We start from the raw sequence: 15,165 nt of genomic DNA, 5'->3' as shown, positions 1-15,165 counted from the left end.
ATGGAATCTTGTAATTTTGGTTACAACCAAAAGTTGTTGCTTGGAGTTAAAATTTATCTGGTCAGTAATAAAAAAAACAGGAAAAGTTATTCGGCCAAGGACATATAAAATATTAGGGCTAATGTATTATCAACCTAAAGCAATTATTTCTTTATAGCTTTGAAATACATTAGTTGGCAAATGGATGATTTCTTTCCATCTCTCAATCAAATAATTGGTTGTCTCCTCAGTCAGCGCGCGGGATGACGTCAGAGGAGCGTCACTCCTGATACACGCATGCGCAGTGGCTTCCCCCGTTCAGCCGCGCAGCACTTCTTTAGAATGGCGGCTCTTTTAGAATCAGTTCTGCTCAACAAAGTGGATATAAACGTGGTCTTGGACTGGCTCAAAAACAGCGAAGTAAGTGTGGTGCGTTTCAGGGTAATGCAGACTAGTCATCAGCAGTGTAATCTTCTTTATAAAGCTCTGTATGTGAAATGTCATGGCCCTCAGCTGATTGTAAACAAACTTTTAGCGGCGCAGCTAGCGAAAGGGCTAATCCATCCAACCATGCACGGGCCACGGGCTGGCTGTCAGTACCTTGCTTGTATGGCTTAAATTGCTTGTAAACCTTATTGTACACCATTACTTATTGCGTAAATCACCACTTAACCCAAGAAAGGCTTTTGAGAAGGATATTCTCTTGCAGATAAAGCAATGCAATGACAAAGAGAAGAGAAGTTACAAAAATGGCCAAGTTGGGTTATTTTGATCCACATTAAAACTATATACGCCGTCCTTCTGTGATTTATTTTCAGGTCATTGTTGTTTTACTTTTCATGTACCATGTCCCAGAAATATATACTAAGTTTAGAAGCTTAATGACATTTGCATAAAGTTACCCAGTCAATTTTCTATTACATTTTTATCTCCAGCAAATCTATTCTATATCCAAAAGACAAGTGCAACCTTTTCATGCAACTTTTAAATGCAGATTGTGCTATACTCATTAGAGCTCTCCATCTCACCTTGTTAATCTAACAGTGATTATTTCTTTTAGGAAGGAGACAAGCTGCCTGTTATCTACAATGATGTTGCTGTCCACAGAGAAGAATTCATTCCTTTTCTATTGAACTTTCTGAGAGAGCAAAGCAGCCAAGTGCTCACTCATGGCCCAGCTACTCCAGCCAAAACCCCCAGCCGCCCTCGACTTCCTGCACAGTCTCAGAGCTTCACGGAACGAAGAGGTGCCAGGTCTTCAGGTGGAGGTTCCCGAAATGCCAGTCGGGTCCAGTTGTTTTCCCCTGCTCCCTCCATATCTCCAGGAGGTGATACAGATGCCATGGGACAGTCCGGGTCGCACTGTTTGAGTGGCATCAGTGACTTCAGTAGTCCCTCTCTCACTACGGGATGGAGTCCAGCTTCAAGGCACTCTGGTTCAGACCGCCGCCCCCCACAGAGAATGAGTTTGGGGGATTTTATTGGGTCGCCTTCTGAGCATCAGCACAGCCCTAATTTGCAGTCACAGAAAGCGAGGAAGAGGAGTGGTGGCATGGCAACAGGGGGACATCTTAGACATGGGCGTGGAGGTGGAGCAGGTGGAGGACAAAGTGATGACACAGGGAGATGGGACAGTGGAGGGCGGAGGTCTGGTAGAGGGGGGGCAGGAGGAGGCAGCCACGCAAGAATACACGAGTCACCTCCAACTGTGGGAGAACTGAACTTCAGTAATTTGGATGATTTTCCTCCAGTCGGGTCAACACCAGTTTCACCTGCGTGAGTAAACACTTCTTTATTAATTCAGTTTAAGTTAGTTTTAGCTTTATCTTTTGTCCTTTTTTGTTATTTGTTTTTATAGGTTGTTTAATCAATTGGTTCTATAACGAAACAGTGCAATTACAGCCTAAACTATAGGAAAGATTTCAACCTCTGTCTTCTGAAAATGTTATTTCAGTTCAACAAAGCCAACTAGGAGAATAAACCCAACACCAGTGAGTGCTGAGAGGCCCCACTCCAAACCAAAGACGTGTTTCACCTCAACACCTTTTAGTAAAACCTCTAGTCCCCCAATAGAGGCTCCAGAGAGGTCTATGGCAGCAGGCAGTCCACTGAGCCTTCAGGAGGAGAGAGAGCTACTTAAGAGGGAGAAGTAAGTTAAAGTGCTTATTAATAATTAACACAATATGTGCCACTTACATATATTTTACTGTAATATCACCTCTGTGTAATGACGTCGAATAGTTTTAACTTATTTTGTATACTTATTACAATTTTATATATTTTTAAAAGATTTTTTTTACTCAAGATTACAGGCACACATTTATTTCTAACTGCACTTTAATGTGTAGTGGGAGCAACTTTTATAAGAATATCTCTGCGGTGTTATTAACAAAGTTCTTTTTCATTTTTTATTTCATTATCCAATTGTTGTGTTTGATGCTATAGAACAAAGCGCGCCCAACTGTTCTCTGTCCCTCTGCCGGATCCCATCACCCCAACCAAATCTGGACTGAAGATTGGGTCTGTGTCCAAAGTTACTCCTGAACTACAGACACTGAGTCCTGAACTGTCCAAAGTCACATACAGCACAGAACTGGATCTCTTAGCTGAGCTCTACTGTACCTGCATCTCTGGTAAATGAACACAAGATGGCAGTATTCTTCCACTCAAATATAACCGTATTACTGGTAGAACTATTGAAAATTATGTTGAATAGGTGTTGATACAGTTTTTTTTCTCCCATAGAAAACTTGGTACCAAACATTTTCCTGGAGCTGTTTTTTGTGTTGCAGTTGTTGACATCACGTTCAACTCATAATCACGACGAACAGGACAGTTTGTGTGCAATGAATACAGGTTTTTAAAAGTTATTTTTGTCACATTTTCTTCCTTGTGAACCATATATTTACCATACATTTGTAACAGCAATTTTATTATGTACATTGTATATAATACACATATACACTGTACATCACACAGTAGGGTTCTAGTGTAAGGAAGCTCACCAAATTTCTTCTGTTTATTTATTTTCTGAACACAAGGGCTACTGTAGGCCGTGACCCATGCCAAAACAAGAGCAAAACACACACAGCAGTCTCCATTCCTCGAGCCAGTCTTCAAAACAAACCAGCAGCAATCAAGTGTCCCATACAAAAGCAATTTCATTAACAACTCAATAATAGTTATAAGAACAACAAAAAGTGTCAACTTTGAACTAAACACAAAATATCAGATCACTAAATACGTTTCTTCTGTCTTTTTTGTCAGATATATTGGAAAGATGCTATCTAAAACAAGTTCACAACTGTGTGTATTTTGCTGTAAAAGTATTAGAAAGTCAATTCAAGTAAGTATTTCTTAATAGACTCACTTTTATCCTCTGTTATAATCGTAATTCCTTTTCTGTTACAGCTTGGTGGTGCACTTGGACAAATGCACGTTGCGTTTGCTAGGAGAAAATGAAAGGATTGCATCTTTCTCTCCGGACCTCAGGGACCGACTCACACAGGCCCAGGACAAAAGTACAGCCAAGGTAACTTTGGTGACTGATTATTTTGGATGACATTTAAGTCCTCATAGGATTTTATATAGTAGGTACTGCAAACTGGATATACCATTTAACCTACTATATACACTGTTTTTTGCAGCTTTCTCCTTCAGTTTCTACCTTCATCCACTCAGTCCCATTTGAACCTGCAACAGACAATCGCTCCAACTTTGGCAGTGACAAAGCTTTTCATACATTTAAAAAACAGAGGTACTTTGGCTTTGTACTAATTTTTTTCCATCAGATTTGCATAATTTTCCATAAACGTTTGTTTTTCCAGAGATATTTTTTATGAAATCCTTCGAGAATGGGAAGACTTTCACAAAGAACCTGGCTGGAGTTTTGAAGCTGCTCTTGGGAATCGTGTCAGGCTAGTATCAATATTTGGTCAGTTGTCTTTTGGCAATCTATATTTATTATAATTTTTTTTTATTTTTTCAGGGGAATGATGAATCAGTTGAATTCTGCAGGCAACCACTCGCACTTTGCTCGCCTTTTCCTCAAGCAACTTGTTCAGGTTAACAATACTTACCTTACAGTTCAAGCTTCTTGCACTTGCCCTGTTCATGGGGTTTCAGCTTCCTATTATATAGTGCCATTTTGTATTCAAAAGATACAGTGTTTTGCTTTTAATGGATAATTGCTATGGCAACAGTCAACACTTTTAATCATTCTGAAACCAATATATAGGTACATGCATAAATATCTCACATATTGTATACAAGGATGTTAATATTGTATATTCTAGATGTGTAAAGGCCCACGTGGAAACTGTACCCCTGGCGACACCCCTGATGCAGACCTGCTGGGCATGCTGGGAGCAGACAGCCTAGGGAGACTGAAGCGGCTGGAGGAACGTCTCATCCAGCCCCAAACTGTGAGCGGGCCCTGTCCCCCTCCGTCGTTCCCGGGACATCAGGAATTCTTCAGGGACTTTCTGCAGACAGCCAGCTGGTAAGATCAGATCTGACAGTTGAGGAAAAGTGTCATATTTAGTACATTTTTATATATTTTTAAAATTTTATTTAGTAGGGGTAGTGCTTATCAACAAAGTCATCATAGTCACATTTTTGCAAGTTTAAATTGTTATATAAGGTTAAATAATATAATAAAGTTTATATTATGTGTGCCTCTAGCTGTCAGCTTAACCAGCACCTTCAGGACAGCCTGTGTCAGCAGCTGCTGCAGTTGGACGAAGTGTCTATACAGAGTCCTCCAGTGCCGAGTGGAGTGGAGGAGGAAGAGGGGGAAGAGGGTGACATGGAGCAACAGGTATCCAGACATTTTAATAATTCAATGTGGAGATATTCTGCGCATTGAAATTGTTGAATGAATAAACAAAGGATTTGCACAGCAGCTTTTTAAACATTGAATATTTAATGCACTCATTCAACAGCAATGTAGGTATGTTTCTTTCTCCTTTTCCTTAAAAACAGAGTATTAAAAAATAAAAGTATGAATAAAGTATTTGAAAAAGTAAAGAAAGGCTTACCCAGAGCTGGAAGTAGGTACTTAATATTTCAATACTAGTACAGCAATTTTAGCGCACCCTTCTTGCTTTTATTTTCCTTTAAAATTTTCAACTTACTCTGTGTATGACTTGTGCTCTACAAATATTAATAATAATATTGTAAAATTTACTAAGAAAATAATCCTCCTCCTGTCAGGATGAGAAGCAGCGGTTCAGATCGGTATTGCTCCTTGCTCGTCTTCTGGCGAAATTTCTTGGATTCATTGCCTTTTTGCCTTACCAAATATCTGAGAAGCCATCCAGGGAGATACAGGAGACAGCGATCGAACTCCGCAGCAAGGTGATCAAAAATCGACATCGTAAACCTCCAACCAATCAAGACACTGTTTATATATTTTTCTTTTTGACTGACAGAGTGTCCCAGCTCTGGATGTTTGTGCCTTGCTCAATAACAGCATAAGGAGGAGACGTACCATTCTGACTGTCCCATGGCTGGTGGAGTTTCTGTCCATGTTAGACTTCGTGGGCCCTCTACTCCTTTGCTTTAGGACAGTTCTGGGCACATTGCTTCTTTTATATAGGTTTGTCTCTAGCTCTATTTGTATTTACTATACTACCGGTATATTTACAGATGTTGGAAATCAGTTTACCATCTGCATTAGTATAATACCATCAACACATTTAGTAAAGTGTTTAACAATGCTGCATAGTCTTTATAACATCTACATTGGTTAAATGCTCTTTGGAAATGGCCTTTACGCCTTTTACCCCCTTTATATTAACAAAATAAGACCAGTTCCTTGATATAGATCTGAACTATAGTTGTTAATTGAATACTTCAGTTTGTATTTTCTATATAGTTCATCTCCTTTTACTTTATTTTTATACTTTCACACCACTGCCTCTATTCCCACCCTCAAAAGCCAACCCCAATGTTTGCACAGTACTGTAATCTGACTTGAATACAAATGCATCTTCCAATTCAGCTACAGTAATCCCAGTTGACCTATTTTTGTTGTTGTTTTTCTAGGAGAATGCTGCTTGGAAAAAGTGGGGAAGTGTGTTACTTGAATAAGCTGCTGTTGGTGTCTGTGTTGGGGTGGCTTTTCCAGGCGAGGAGATCAATACCAAATATTTATGACTCAATATTATAAATGCATAATGGTACTAATACTATTTATATTTGTTTGTGTAGATCCCAGTTATCCCCGAAGACATTTTCTTCACGAATGAGTTTACTGAGGTAGCCCAGTTGGGTAGCAGTTCCCCAAGTGCAGTAGGGCTTGTAAGTAAAGTCTATATCGTATAATTGATAAGCAGTATACCATTCATGATCCTATTTCTCTGGTATTGCTTTTACAAATACCTAATCTAGGACTGTATTCCATTGGTGGACCATCAGCTGCTGTATACATGTTGCCCATTCCTTGGTAAGCCATTTTTGATTGTTCATTATTATCGTTCAAACATTAATTTATTATATGTGCAATATCAACCAACTTTTTGGTCGTTTTCTTATGTAGGTGAATTTCGTAAACTACTAGCTGCGTTTGTCTCTGGAAGCACAGCCAAAAGTGGAGGAATTATACGAAAAATCACTCCAACTTCAGCAGAGCCTCGAAACACTGCAACCACAAACAGGTCCCAGCAAAAACTATTGGTGAGGGAATGTTGATAAATATCTGAAAAAGAAATAAATATTAAATCACAATTGTGTATTCAGTTTATTCTATAATGTATTTTATTCTGCAAAGCTGGACCTTGAGCAAGCCTTCTTCCACAATCAGCCGCCGTCTCTGCGCCGCACTGTGGAGTTTGTAGCCGAGAGGGTTGGATCTAATGCAGTCAAGCATATGAAGTTAGTCTTAAAACACCAGTTAACAATTTGTGCTAGTAACCGGTCAACTTTATGTATAGGTTTGCTGTCTATTTGAACTTTACACATGTTTCTGTTATGACACCAACAGGGCGACTCTGGTGAGAGAGCTGGTGGAGAGAGGGGAGAGGATGCTCAAAGATGGACTTCAGTCTCCGAACTCAAGTGCATCAAAACTGAACGACTCCATCTGCGCTCAGCTGTGTGAGGCGGGTCTGGAGGCTTTGGAGAGAGCCACCAGGTATATTGACTTTTTATATTAGTGATTTCAACTGCATTCTTAATACTGGGATATGGAGTAAGTTTTATCTATTCATAAAGGTGCACTATGCAACTTTTCTGGTGGGGGATTTGCTGTCTGCTTGTCTCTTGTAACTTGATAGTATCACCTGCTTGAGGACATTCCAGGAGAAAGTAGAGAGTTTATGGAGACACGCAGGTGGTGGACCCTCCATCAAAAAAGTATACTGTATATTATATAAGATACAAGAGGAACTTAATTAATGAAGCAGAAGGTTGGGGAAGTCAAAAAAGAGAAAACCTGGCAAAATGATCTAGTCAAATGTGAAAGTTATATATATATTTTTTATCTGTGTTTGTCTTGGGTAAATAATAAATCCTGTATGAGTTTTTGTGCTACATAATTTTCCTCTTGTGATCTTTGCAGATTTTGCTCTGAAAAAAGTCCTGAAGCCATAAGAATACTTTTGCCAGAGGAGACGTCTCCTGCTGTGAGTTCCAACCAAAACTTTTCAAAAATAACTTCATGACACATTGTTCTAAAGAAACTAAAACCCGAGCTTATGTCACAAAAGACTAGAATCCGTTTCATCAGGTTGTGTCTGGCTGCACAGGTCTTTGCCACATCTGAAAGCATCACCAAACGACTCGCGACAGAGAAGGCCTGCAGCTGGCTGGCGGCCAATATCACAGGTACCCAATTAAAACCCAGTGAACTCTTTGGTTTGTGTTTAAAGTTACATGTTTTTCTTCATTTCACTCTTATTGATGATATAAAGCAAAAGTCTGTGTTGTAATTAATTATTTGTGTGTTTAGAGCGGTCGTCATCAATAGCAAATTGTTAATACAACTTTCAAAACAAAATTAAATTTGACTCTGATTAGTTATATGCAACAGTTTTAAGGACTTTTCCCATTCAAAAGATATAATGTATATTGTAAAATGACTATGGCAATGGTCCTAATTTCCATCACTCTGAAAACCATGCACGTGTACCCTTCTACATATAAACAAACAAAAAACAAAACATATCCTACAACCCTAACACTTATTACTTTGATTATTTTGTGTCTCAGCTCTCATAAGGCGAGAGTGGAAGAGTAAATATGATCGTGTGGTGAAAGCCCTCAGTCCCGACAGTGGAGATGTAGATTCTGCTGCAGATGAACTGGTCACTCATGGAAAATTCCCGACTCCCAAAAGAAAACAGCCGAACGAAAGGGTGGTCACTTGTCCCCCTCACTGCGCTCATGATGTGTCTCTGCCATCAGACGTTATGGTAGAAATTAAGGTACGTGTGGCAGCTTTAACATGATGCCTCCACGCTTATTCAAGTAATATAATGAAGTCAATAAATGTTTTGTTACTGCCAAAATCTTCATAATTATGTGGCATTTACCTACTTCAATGTTATTGGATTTGGCAATAGACAATCAAACAAAACAAACACACATCCCATGCCTTTTTTGTTCCCAAGCAATTATCAGTGGGTTTCAGACAAATAAATAAAGTAAAGGAGTTTCTGATGACTTTCCCCAACATTATAAACAAAACAAAATACATTATATTCAAAAGATGTAATATATTGATACATTTTGCCTTTTAAACCCATGAGTAAGAAAATGTACATATCACTGGCCTCACAGCGAAGTTTTTTGTCTCATTCTTAGGCTTGTAATGATAAAACACTTTGAAGCGCGATATATTGCACTGAGCAATATAACTCTAAACGATAATATTGAACCTACTTTATGCCACTGACACAATAACAATGAGGCAGGATACTCCCCATAAATCATTTTTAAAATAGACCGTCTGATTTTAAAGGCTGAGGTGCAACAAATTCATAGCAGAATGAAGAAATAATTAGCCACAAAAGTTATTTATTCAACTCTCTGCATCTGAAAATGTATTGTCTTACAACAAAAATAACAAAAATCCCTCCATTATTACAAAGAAAATGTACCCACAATAAATATTGAGCCCCAAAATATATTGTTTCATATATTGAACGATAAGTCAATATCCTAATTATCATGATCTACTCTTTCATTGGGTCTGTCCTCGGTCAAACAGAAAGATTTTACAGTGAAAAAACAAAAAACTAAAAAATAACACATACACACAAACCGCCCCAGTCGTCTTATTGACATAGACAGTTTATTTTTTACACGTTCCTGAAAACCTTGAAAATGACTTATGCTACGAGTCAAACTTAGCATCAGCGCTCTTTTATATTTCAGTTTTGGGCTGATAAATCCCCTTTGCTTCTTGTCTATGCTAATGCAATGCCACGTTTCCTGACATGTCATGCAGGAGTGGTTGAGTATCGCTGTGGGTCCCAGGACTGAGGCGGAGCTGCCAACTGCTCTTCAGCTTTCGAGTCTTCTAAACAAAGTTGGAGAGACACTTGGATGCAAAAAGGTGGCTGAAATACACAGAAGGACTGAACAACACTGAGTTTATTAATTGGTGCCAGTTTTAATTTTAATCGCTCTCATTTCTTGTTATCTCCTGCCTCAGTTCTCCACAGCAGTGTCAGAGCAGATGTTGGTGAACTCGACCGTCGTCTTGGCCTGCAAACTGGGTAAAATGACAAGTTCTTTGATTACAGATCCTTGAAAGACTTTATCAGATTCTTCATTCTTTAGATTATATATTGCAATGATCTGACATTTCGTGTTTAGTTCAGAGTTAACACCTTTTGTTGTTAATGTAACTGCTTTTGTATGTGACACTTGTTTGCTCTGTCGATGAGTTGATATGAAGGTCGTATCTGTTTTGGAGACTGGCTCTAGTGAGTTGAGACTGCTGCTGTTTTGCTCTTGTTTTGGTGTGAGTTACAGCTTACAGTAGCCCTTATATTCAATAAATAAACAACCAAAACAAATTCTACATGTTTCCTTACATCAGAACGCGACACTGGTGTCAGACGTGGGATCATGTTAGAACCTTTGTCAATTTGTCGGTGTGTCACATATAAAAACGGTTACATTAACAACAAATGGTGTGAACTCTGAGCTAAAAACAATTTATCAGATCATTACAATATTATTTCAGTTTGGACATAATGTTATGTGATGTTGTGTTATATTCAGTGCTGTTTTGCTTTGATGCTACCCTATGCGCAAACATCTACTTTCCCCTAACTTCCTCCACCTATTAGCTGCTAGTTTTATTGTTTTATTTAATTAAAAAAAAAAAAATCAATCTTCCCTTTTGAAATCAAAACTTAATTTTATCTGTAAAAGAATTGGTTATACCTGTCAAGCATTCTATTAAAAAATAAGTGAGCGCAGTAATCTGTGTATCTCAACTGACTCACTATGCATTCATTGTTTTACTTTTGAACAAGTCAAGATAACATGCTATTCCCTTTTAATTAATAATTTAATAGTACATATTTTTGTATCGTTGTGTTATTACAAATCTGCATAGTGGTCTCATTATTCATGCATGCAGTTCAACATTGTACATATGGTTACATTATACTCTTGATATTTCATCGTGGTTGATAGTGAAACACAGCAGTACACACACTTCTTTGATACCTCATTTTATACATTGAAGGTCGTTGCTTTTGAACAAGTCAGCTTCACATATTTTCCCCTTGTCCTCTTGTTCAGTCTCCTCTGAGCTGCCGGTCCTCCCTGCCCCTCTGGACTCTGGCTCAGGTCCTGGTTCAGGGTCAGAGCCTCCTGTCAGGTCCCTGCTGGAGCGTTTTGGTGAACTGTGGGTGCGGGACGTGTGCTCCTCCACCCCCCTCCACCTGCTCTTCTCTCCTCTCACTGTCAGTGCTGTGCTCCAGGCCTCTGACACACAGGTACTCCTACTAATGTCACTCAATGTCAGGATTCAGACTGTACTGGGGGAAACAGTCTTTTCTAAGAATCTGTCCAGGCTATGAACAAAGTTAAAATCCCAATGTACAAAGACACAAATGTACATCTAGAATGTAGATATAGATACAAACGAAAAATTCTAGAAGTCACCGTCAAAGACAAATAATTGTGAACTCAAATATTTCCTAGTTATTGGGTAAATGCACTTATATTCTACAGTTGTGACTAAAACAAATCATTATGTTGAATGGGTAAAGAGAGAGATTAGTTTATCCTTATCACAAAAAATGACAAATCTTCAAGTAGTCGTGATACATTTTTTTCTCTTGAGAAAAATTTGTTTGTGTACTTTTTTTCCCCACATATATTTTTAATAAATAAATAATACAATTTTTATATTTCAGTATTGTGGCCTCACATAATAATACCACAAGGTGTAGAAATGCCCCCAACCCCCAGTCCCCCACCCTTAAACATATGTTTATAGATTTGTGGTAAAAAAAAAAAAGGGGGAAAAAAAAGATTCAATGTTGTAATCATACAAAAAAAAACAACAACTAACCATTAATATGTTCATGTACTTTTTAACTGTTTTTTCACACCTCATTTAACAAATAGTACAAATATAGATGATAGTTATTGAAATAGGTTAATTTCACTCCAAAACGTTAGCTCCTAACTAGAATAATCATTTTTATTAATACTAAACACATTTTTGTTTAGTGGAACAACTACTTATTTCTGGTCCGCAATCTTGTTGACCGAGGGATTTTGAGTGAAGAGGATGTGCTTTCTCATTGGAAGAAGCTGACAGACATTACCCTGCCGACTGTAAGTCTCTTTAATACATTGCTTAACAAAATATATCGCTGTTTAATCAATTACTTTTACAATATAGGAGCTGATAGAGAAATTTCAACTGCAATCGCAAAGTGTGAACCCATCCTTGCCACTGTCAGAGCTGCTGAGTCACATGGACATGCTGCAGGTCTCACATCAGGCAGTAGAGGGCGCTACATGATAATAATAATACTGCCTAATGTCACAGAATCATAAGTCACTTTGTTGATCATGTTTTTGGAGCATAGATTTTATGTCCAGGTGTCTGTTGTTTTATTGAAACTACAACACTTAAGCAACGCCCTCAAAATATACAAGATTTTTTTTCCATTTACGCCTCTGGGACCATCACAAGGAGTCAGTCTGTGTGAAAATGTTAAAAAGTAAATGTTAGGGCTAAAAAGGTGTTAATGTGGCATTTCAGTTGTTAAATCTAAAAAGTTTGTTTATAAAGCTGTTTTTATGTTTTAAAGGTCACACAGTATTTCAAAAGACAAGTCACAAAGAAGAAATTTGGTGTGAAAATGTAAAATACTTTTGTTCCATTTTAAAGATGATGATTTTAGTAAAAGCACTTTTCACTCACTGCCTTTGACCGACGCCACTAGTGAATGCTGCACGTTTCATGAATGTGAGATTGCATTTGTGATGTTTTCTGTTCATGTTGAACAAACTCTCTATGAGTCTGCTGCTTTTAATAATTGTATTTTTTATATGCCCTAACAAGTGAACAGTATAATAATAAAGACTTAAGAGATATTTATGCATCTGTGTGTGGTGCATTTTCACCTTTTGTAATTTGTATTATAGAAATGTCTGCAGGTCTCATTTAATTTATTCTAACATGTTTTAAATGTTATTCCTGCCATTGTAGGTTTTGCATCATAGGTTTTAAGTCTGCTGCTCTTGAGAAGAAAAGATGTATTTACCAACTCAATATTAAGCTTCACTATGTAACTTTTCTGGTGGAGGGTGTGCCACCTGCTTGCCTCCATGAAGATGCTATTTCTATGCCAGGAATTTTTCACTCTGGCTTTAACATGATCTGTATTCAATTGCAGACCTTGGAAAAACATGCTTTCTTGTAATGAGCTTCATCGCCTCTCCACAGATCTGACAAGGCAAGTTTATTTGTACAGCACAATTTGTACACAAGGTAATTCATGGTGTTTTACAGAATAAGAAAGACATTAAAGTCACAATACAACAAATCAAAACATAAATAATCATCATAAAATTAACATTAAAGGAGAAAAGTGCAGAATAAAAACCTTTCAGATCTGATATTTAACTTCCCACCTGCTTGTCTTCATGGATACATTAAAGTTTAAGATGTAGAGTAGAAAAATCCAGGCAGAACAAGAATTTATCCATGAAGCAGTAGGTGGTGGACCCTCCTCCTGAAAAGTTAGAGCTTCTTTAAAACTCTTAACTCTTTGCTTTTAAGTAAAATAAATCAATCCCAAATGATAATGCACAACCAGACTAATAATTATTTCCAATCTCAGTCATTTTAAGTAGTTTTAGGTTTGAGTAGGTCCTTGTAAGAGGCGTGTCCCAGGCTTCTCTCCTCCTCCATCTGCAGGAAGTTTGAGTTGTGCAGAGTTTGAGACGCGCGTGTTTCTTCCCGGGTGGAGATGACTTAATGCGCTCTGCAAATGCTGGATGTTTCTGCTCCGATAAAGGGATTTTTCAGACTAATTTTCAAACGAGAAGAACTGAAAATGCGGGGTCTTTGGGTCGTCTCCAGCGGGTCGTAGCGTCTGTGAAGTTTTTGGAAGCATCATGGCAAATGTGAAAGTTGCCATCCGAGTGCGTCCTCTGAGCGCACGGTGAGTGTCCAAAACCAGCGTAAAACCAGCAAATAATGAGTTTAAACTGCTTAACTTGGCTTTAAATCAGTTATATCCTACTTGGTAAACTTGTATATATTTCACTAAGTATCATGACAGTCAAGGATTTACTTTGTTTTGGTCTAATTTGACTAATAATACAACTGTAATAATAATGTTCACTTTGCTTTATCTTGGTCACCAACTGTTGAACGCACATGGTGAAAGTTGACAACTGTTCTGCATAAGCTCTGATCCTGCTGTGTGTGTCTCATTGTGCAGAAATGCTGGACCAGGACAGCTGTTGTAGGCTGGACTAGTTTAAAAGTTCATTGTGTTTCCCTGTTCTTTAAATTGGAGCAGTTTTTGTTAAGTTTTTTGTATTGTTATTGCTGAAAAATCACAGCTGTTTTTCCATAGGTTCACAGATAAAAACCTCTACTCTAACAACTCTAATTTTACATTTAAAGGTGGACTGTGTAGGTTTTCTTGTGTGGGATCTGCCACCTGCTTGTCTCCAATGAATATGTTATTGCCTTGCATGGAATATTCCTCATTATGGCTTTAAACTTGTCAGTCTTGCATGTATTTATAGGTGTTTTATTGCTCAAAAATACCAAACGATGGACACTCTACCAGAAAAGTTGCACAGTGCTTCTTCAAGTTATTAAGATTTTGGTTTATTACTTAGTTGGACAGACCACAATCACCCACTCACCTGAAGGTTGCAGGTTCTATCCTCACACCATGTCATTATCTGGGTCATTATCTCCTTTGGCAAGACACTACACAACCCTAACTCGCCTGTATCTTTAGTGTAGTATTTGTTTGAGTCTATTGTGCTGTATTGACACTGTATTTCATTGTTTTTGTAGTAAAGAATGGCAGGTTGTTTGGCCTCACTCAAGCTCCCCGTTGTATTTTCGAGGCACAGATTGCTCCAGCATGTTTTTACAGCATGTTTGTGTTAACTGTTTGCAGGTTCAGTCCATCCAGTCGTTAAAATACAATAGAGTCCAGAAGGATGTGTTCTGAAATGGTTGTCAATGTGAAGTTCATTGCAACCGATGTGACAAAGCATTATATTGCGCCGGACAATGAATCTCTCAACTGTTCATCCCCCTGTTTTGCATAACAATAGACTGTCTCCTACCGACTGGTCAGTGTCATGCAACTGATGCAAATCCACATACCTGGACCAAAGGGTGTGTTTTTTATGTGAATCTTTTTCAAAGTAAAAGGCTGCTGTGTTACAGAGATAACATTAACACCGGGTACATGCCTCGTTTTGCAGGGCATGGACTGGGAAGTATGCTGGTTTTGTTTTAGATGAACAATAGGCTTCAATGGGCCTCTCTTACAGCTGTAGTTTCTAAAATGTGATTGGAGGAACATTGCTTGTTTCTGAAATTCTGAAACGTAATTGTAGTTCCATTTATCAGTTTTGATGGTTTTGTCTTTTGTAAATCTAATAAGGATTTGTGACCATTTCTCACCCATTTTGAACATGTATTGTTGAACCTGGAATAAAGGATTG

The 15,165-nt window shown here is 38.1% G+C and overlaps 2 protein-coding genes across 2 annotated transcripts in view; both read left to right on the top strand.

Annotated features, from left to right (window-relative positions):
- The first annotated feature begins 261 nt into the window (after positions 1-261).
- cdan1 (codanin 1) lies at positions 262-12,558 on the top strand. Its single transcript, XM_033988196.2, has 28 exons — positions 262-399; positions 1,040-1,755; positions 1,934-2,128; positions 2,425-2,612; positions 2,725-2,835; positions 3,247-3,325; positions 3,391-3,511; positions 3,627-3,736; positions 3,807-3,896; positions 3,968-4,043; positions 4,275-4,480; positions 4,663-4,798; positions 5,194-5,337; positions 5,412-5,578; positions 6,028-6,109; positions 6,193-6,282; positions 6,373-6,427; positions 6,521-6,657; positions 6,752-6,855; positions 6,965-7,114; positions 7,541-7,604; positions 7,728-7,806; positions 8,191-8,405; positions 9,431-9,538; positions 9,638-9,701; positions 10,741-10,937; positions 11,680-11,787; positions 11,855-12,558. The coding sequence occupies exons 1-28, from the start codon at positions 277-279 to the stop codon at positions 11,975-11,977; spliced, it is 4,038 nt and encodes a 1,345-aa protein (XP_033844087.2). The 5' UTR covers positions 262-276; the 3' UTR covers positions 11,978-12,558.
- An 855-nt stretch (positions 12,559-13,413) lies between these two features.
- Positions 13,414-15,165, top strand: part of LOC129456155 (stAR-related lipid transfer protein 9-like) — a 49,949-nt gene continuing 48,197 nt past the window's right edge. Inside the window, exon 1 of the mRNA XM_055231257.1 lies at positions 13,414-13,628. Within this exon, the coding sequence (XP_055087232.1) occupies positions 13,582-13,628 (47 nt within the window). The 5' untranslated portion in view covers positions 13,414-13,581. The remainder of the gene's footprint in view (positions 13,629-15,165) is intronic.

The sequence above is a fragment of the Periophthalmus magnuspinnatus genome, chromosome 22 (assembly GCF_009829125.3).
Source record: "Periophthalmus magnuspinnatus isolate fPerMag1 chromosome 22, fPerMag1.2.pri, whole genome shotgun sequence".
NCBI classification, from domain to species: Eukaryota; Metazoa; Chordata; class Actinopteri; order Gobiiformes; family Gobiidae; genus Periophthalmus; species Periophthalmus magnuspinnatus.
The sequence above is the reverse complement of the archived record's forward strand: the minus strand, read 5'-3'. Positions and strand labels throughout refer to the sequence as shown.

Bases quoted from the DNA above. Each gene is read 5' to 3' on its own strand.
- cdan1 (XM_033988196.2), top strand. From the start codon at position 277: ATGCGCAGTGGCTTCCCCCGTTCAGCCGCGCAGCACTTCTTTAGAATG. The intron at 7,605-7,727 runs GTGAGTTCCAAC...CTGGCTGCACAG, and splicing joins CAGAGGAGACGTCTCCTGCT to GTCTTTGCCACATCTGAAAG. The intron at 7,807-8,190 runs GTACCCAATTAA...TTTGTGTCTCAG, and splicing joins GCTGGCGGCCAATATCACAG to CTCTCATAAGGCGAGAGTGG.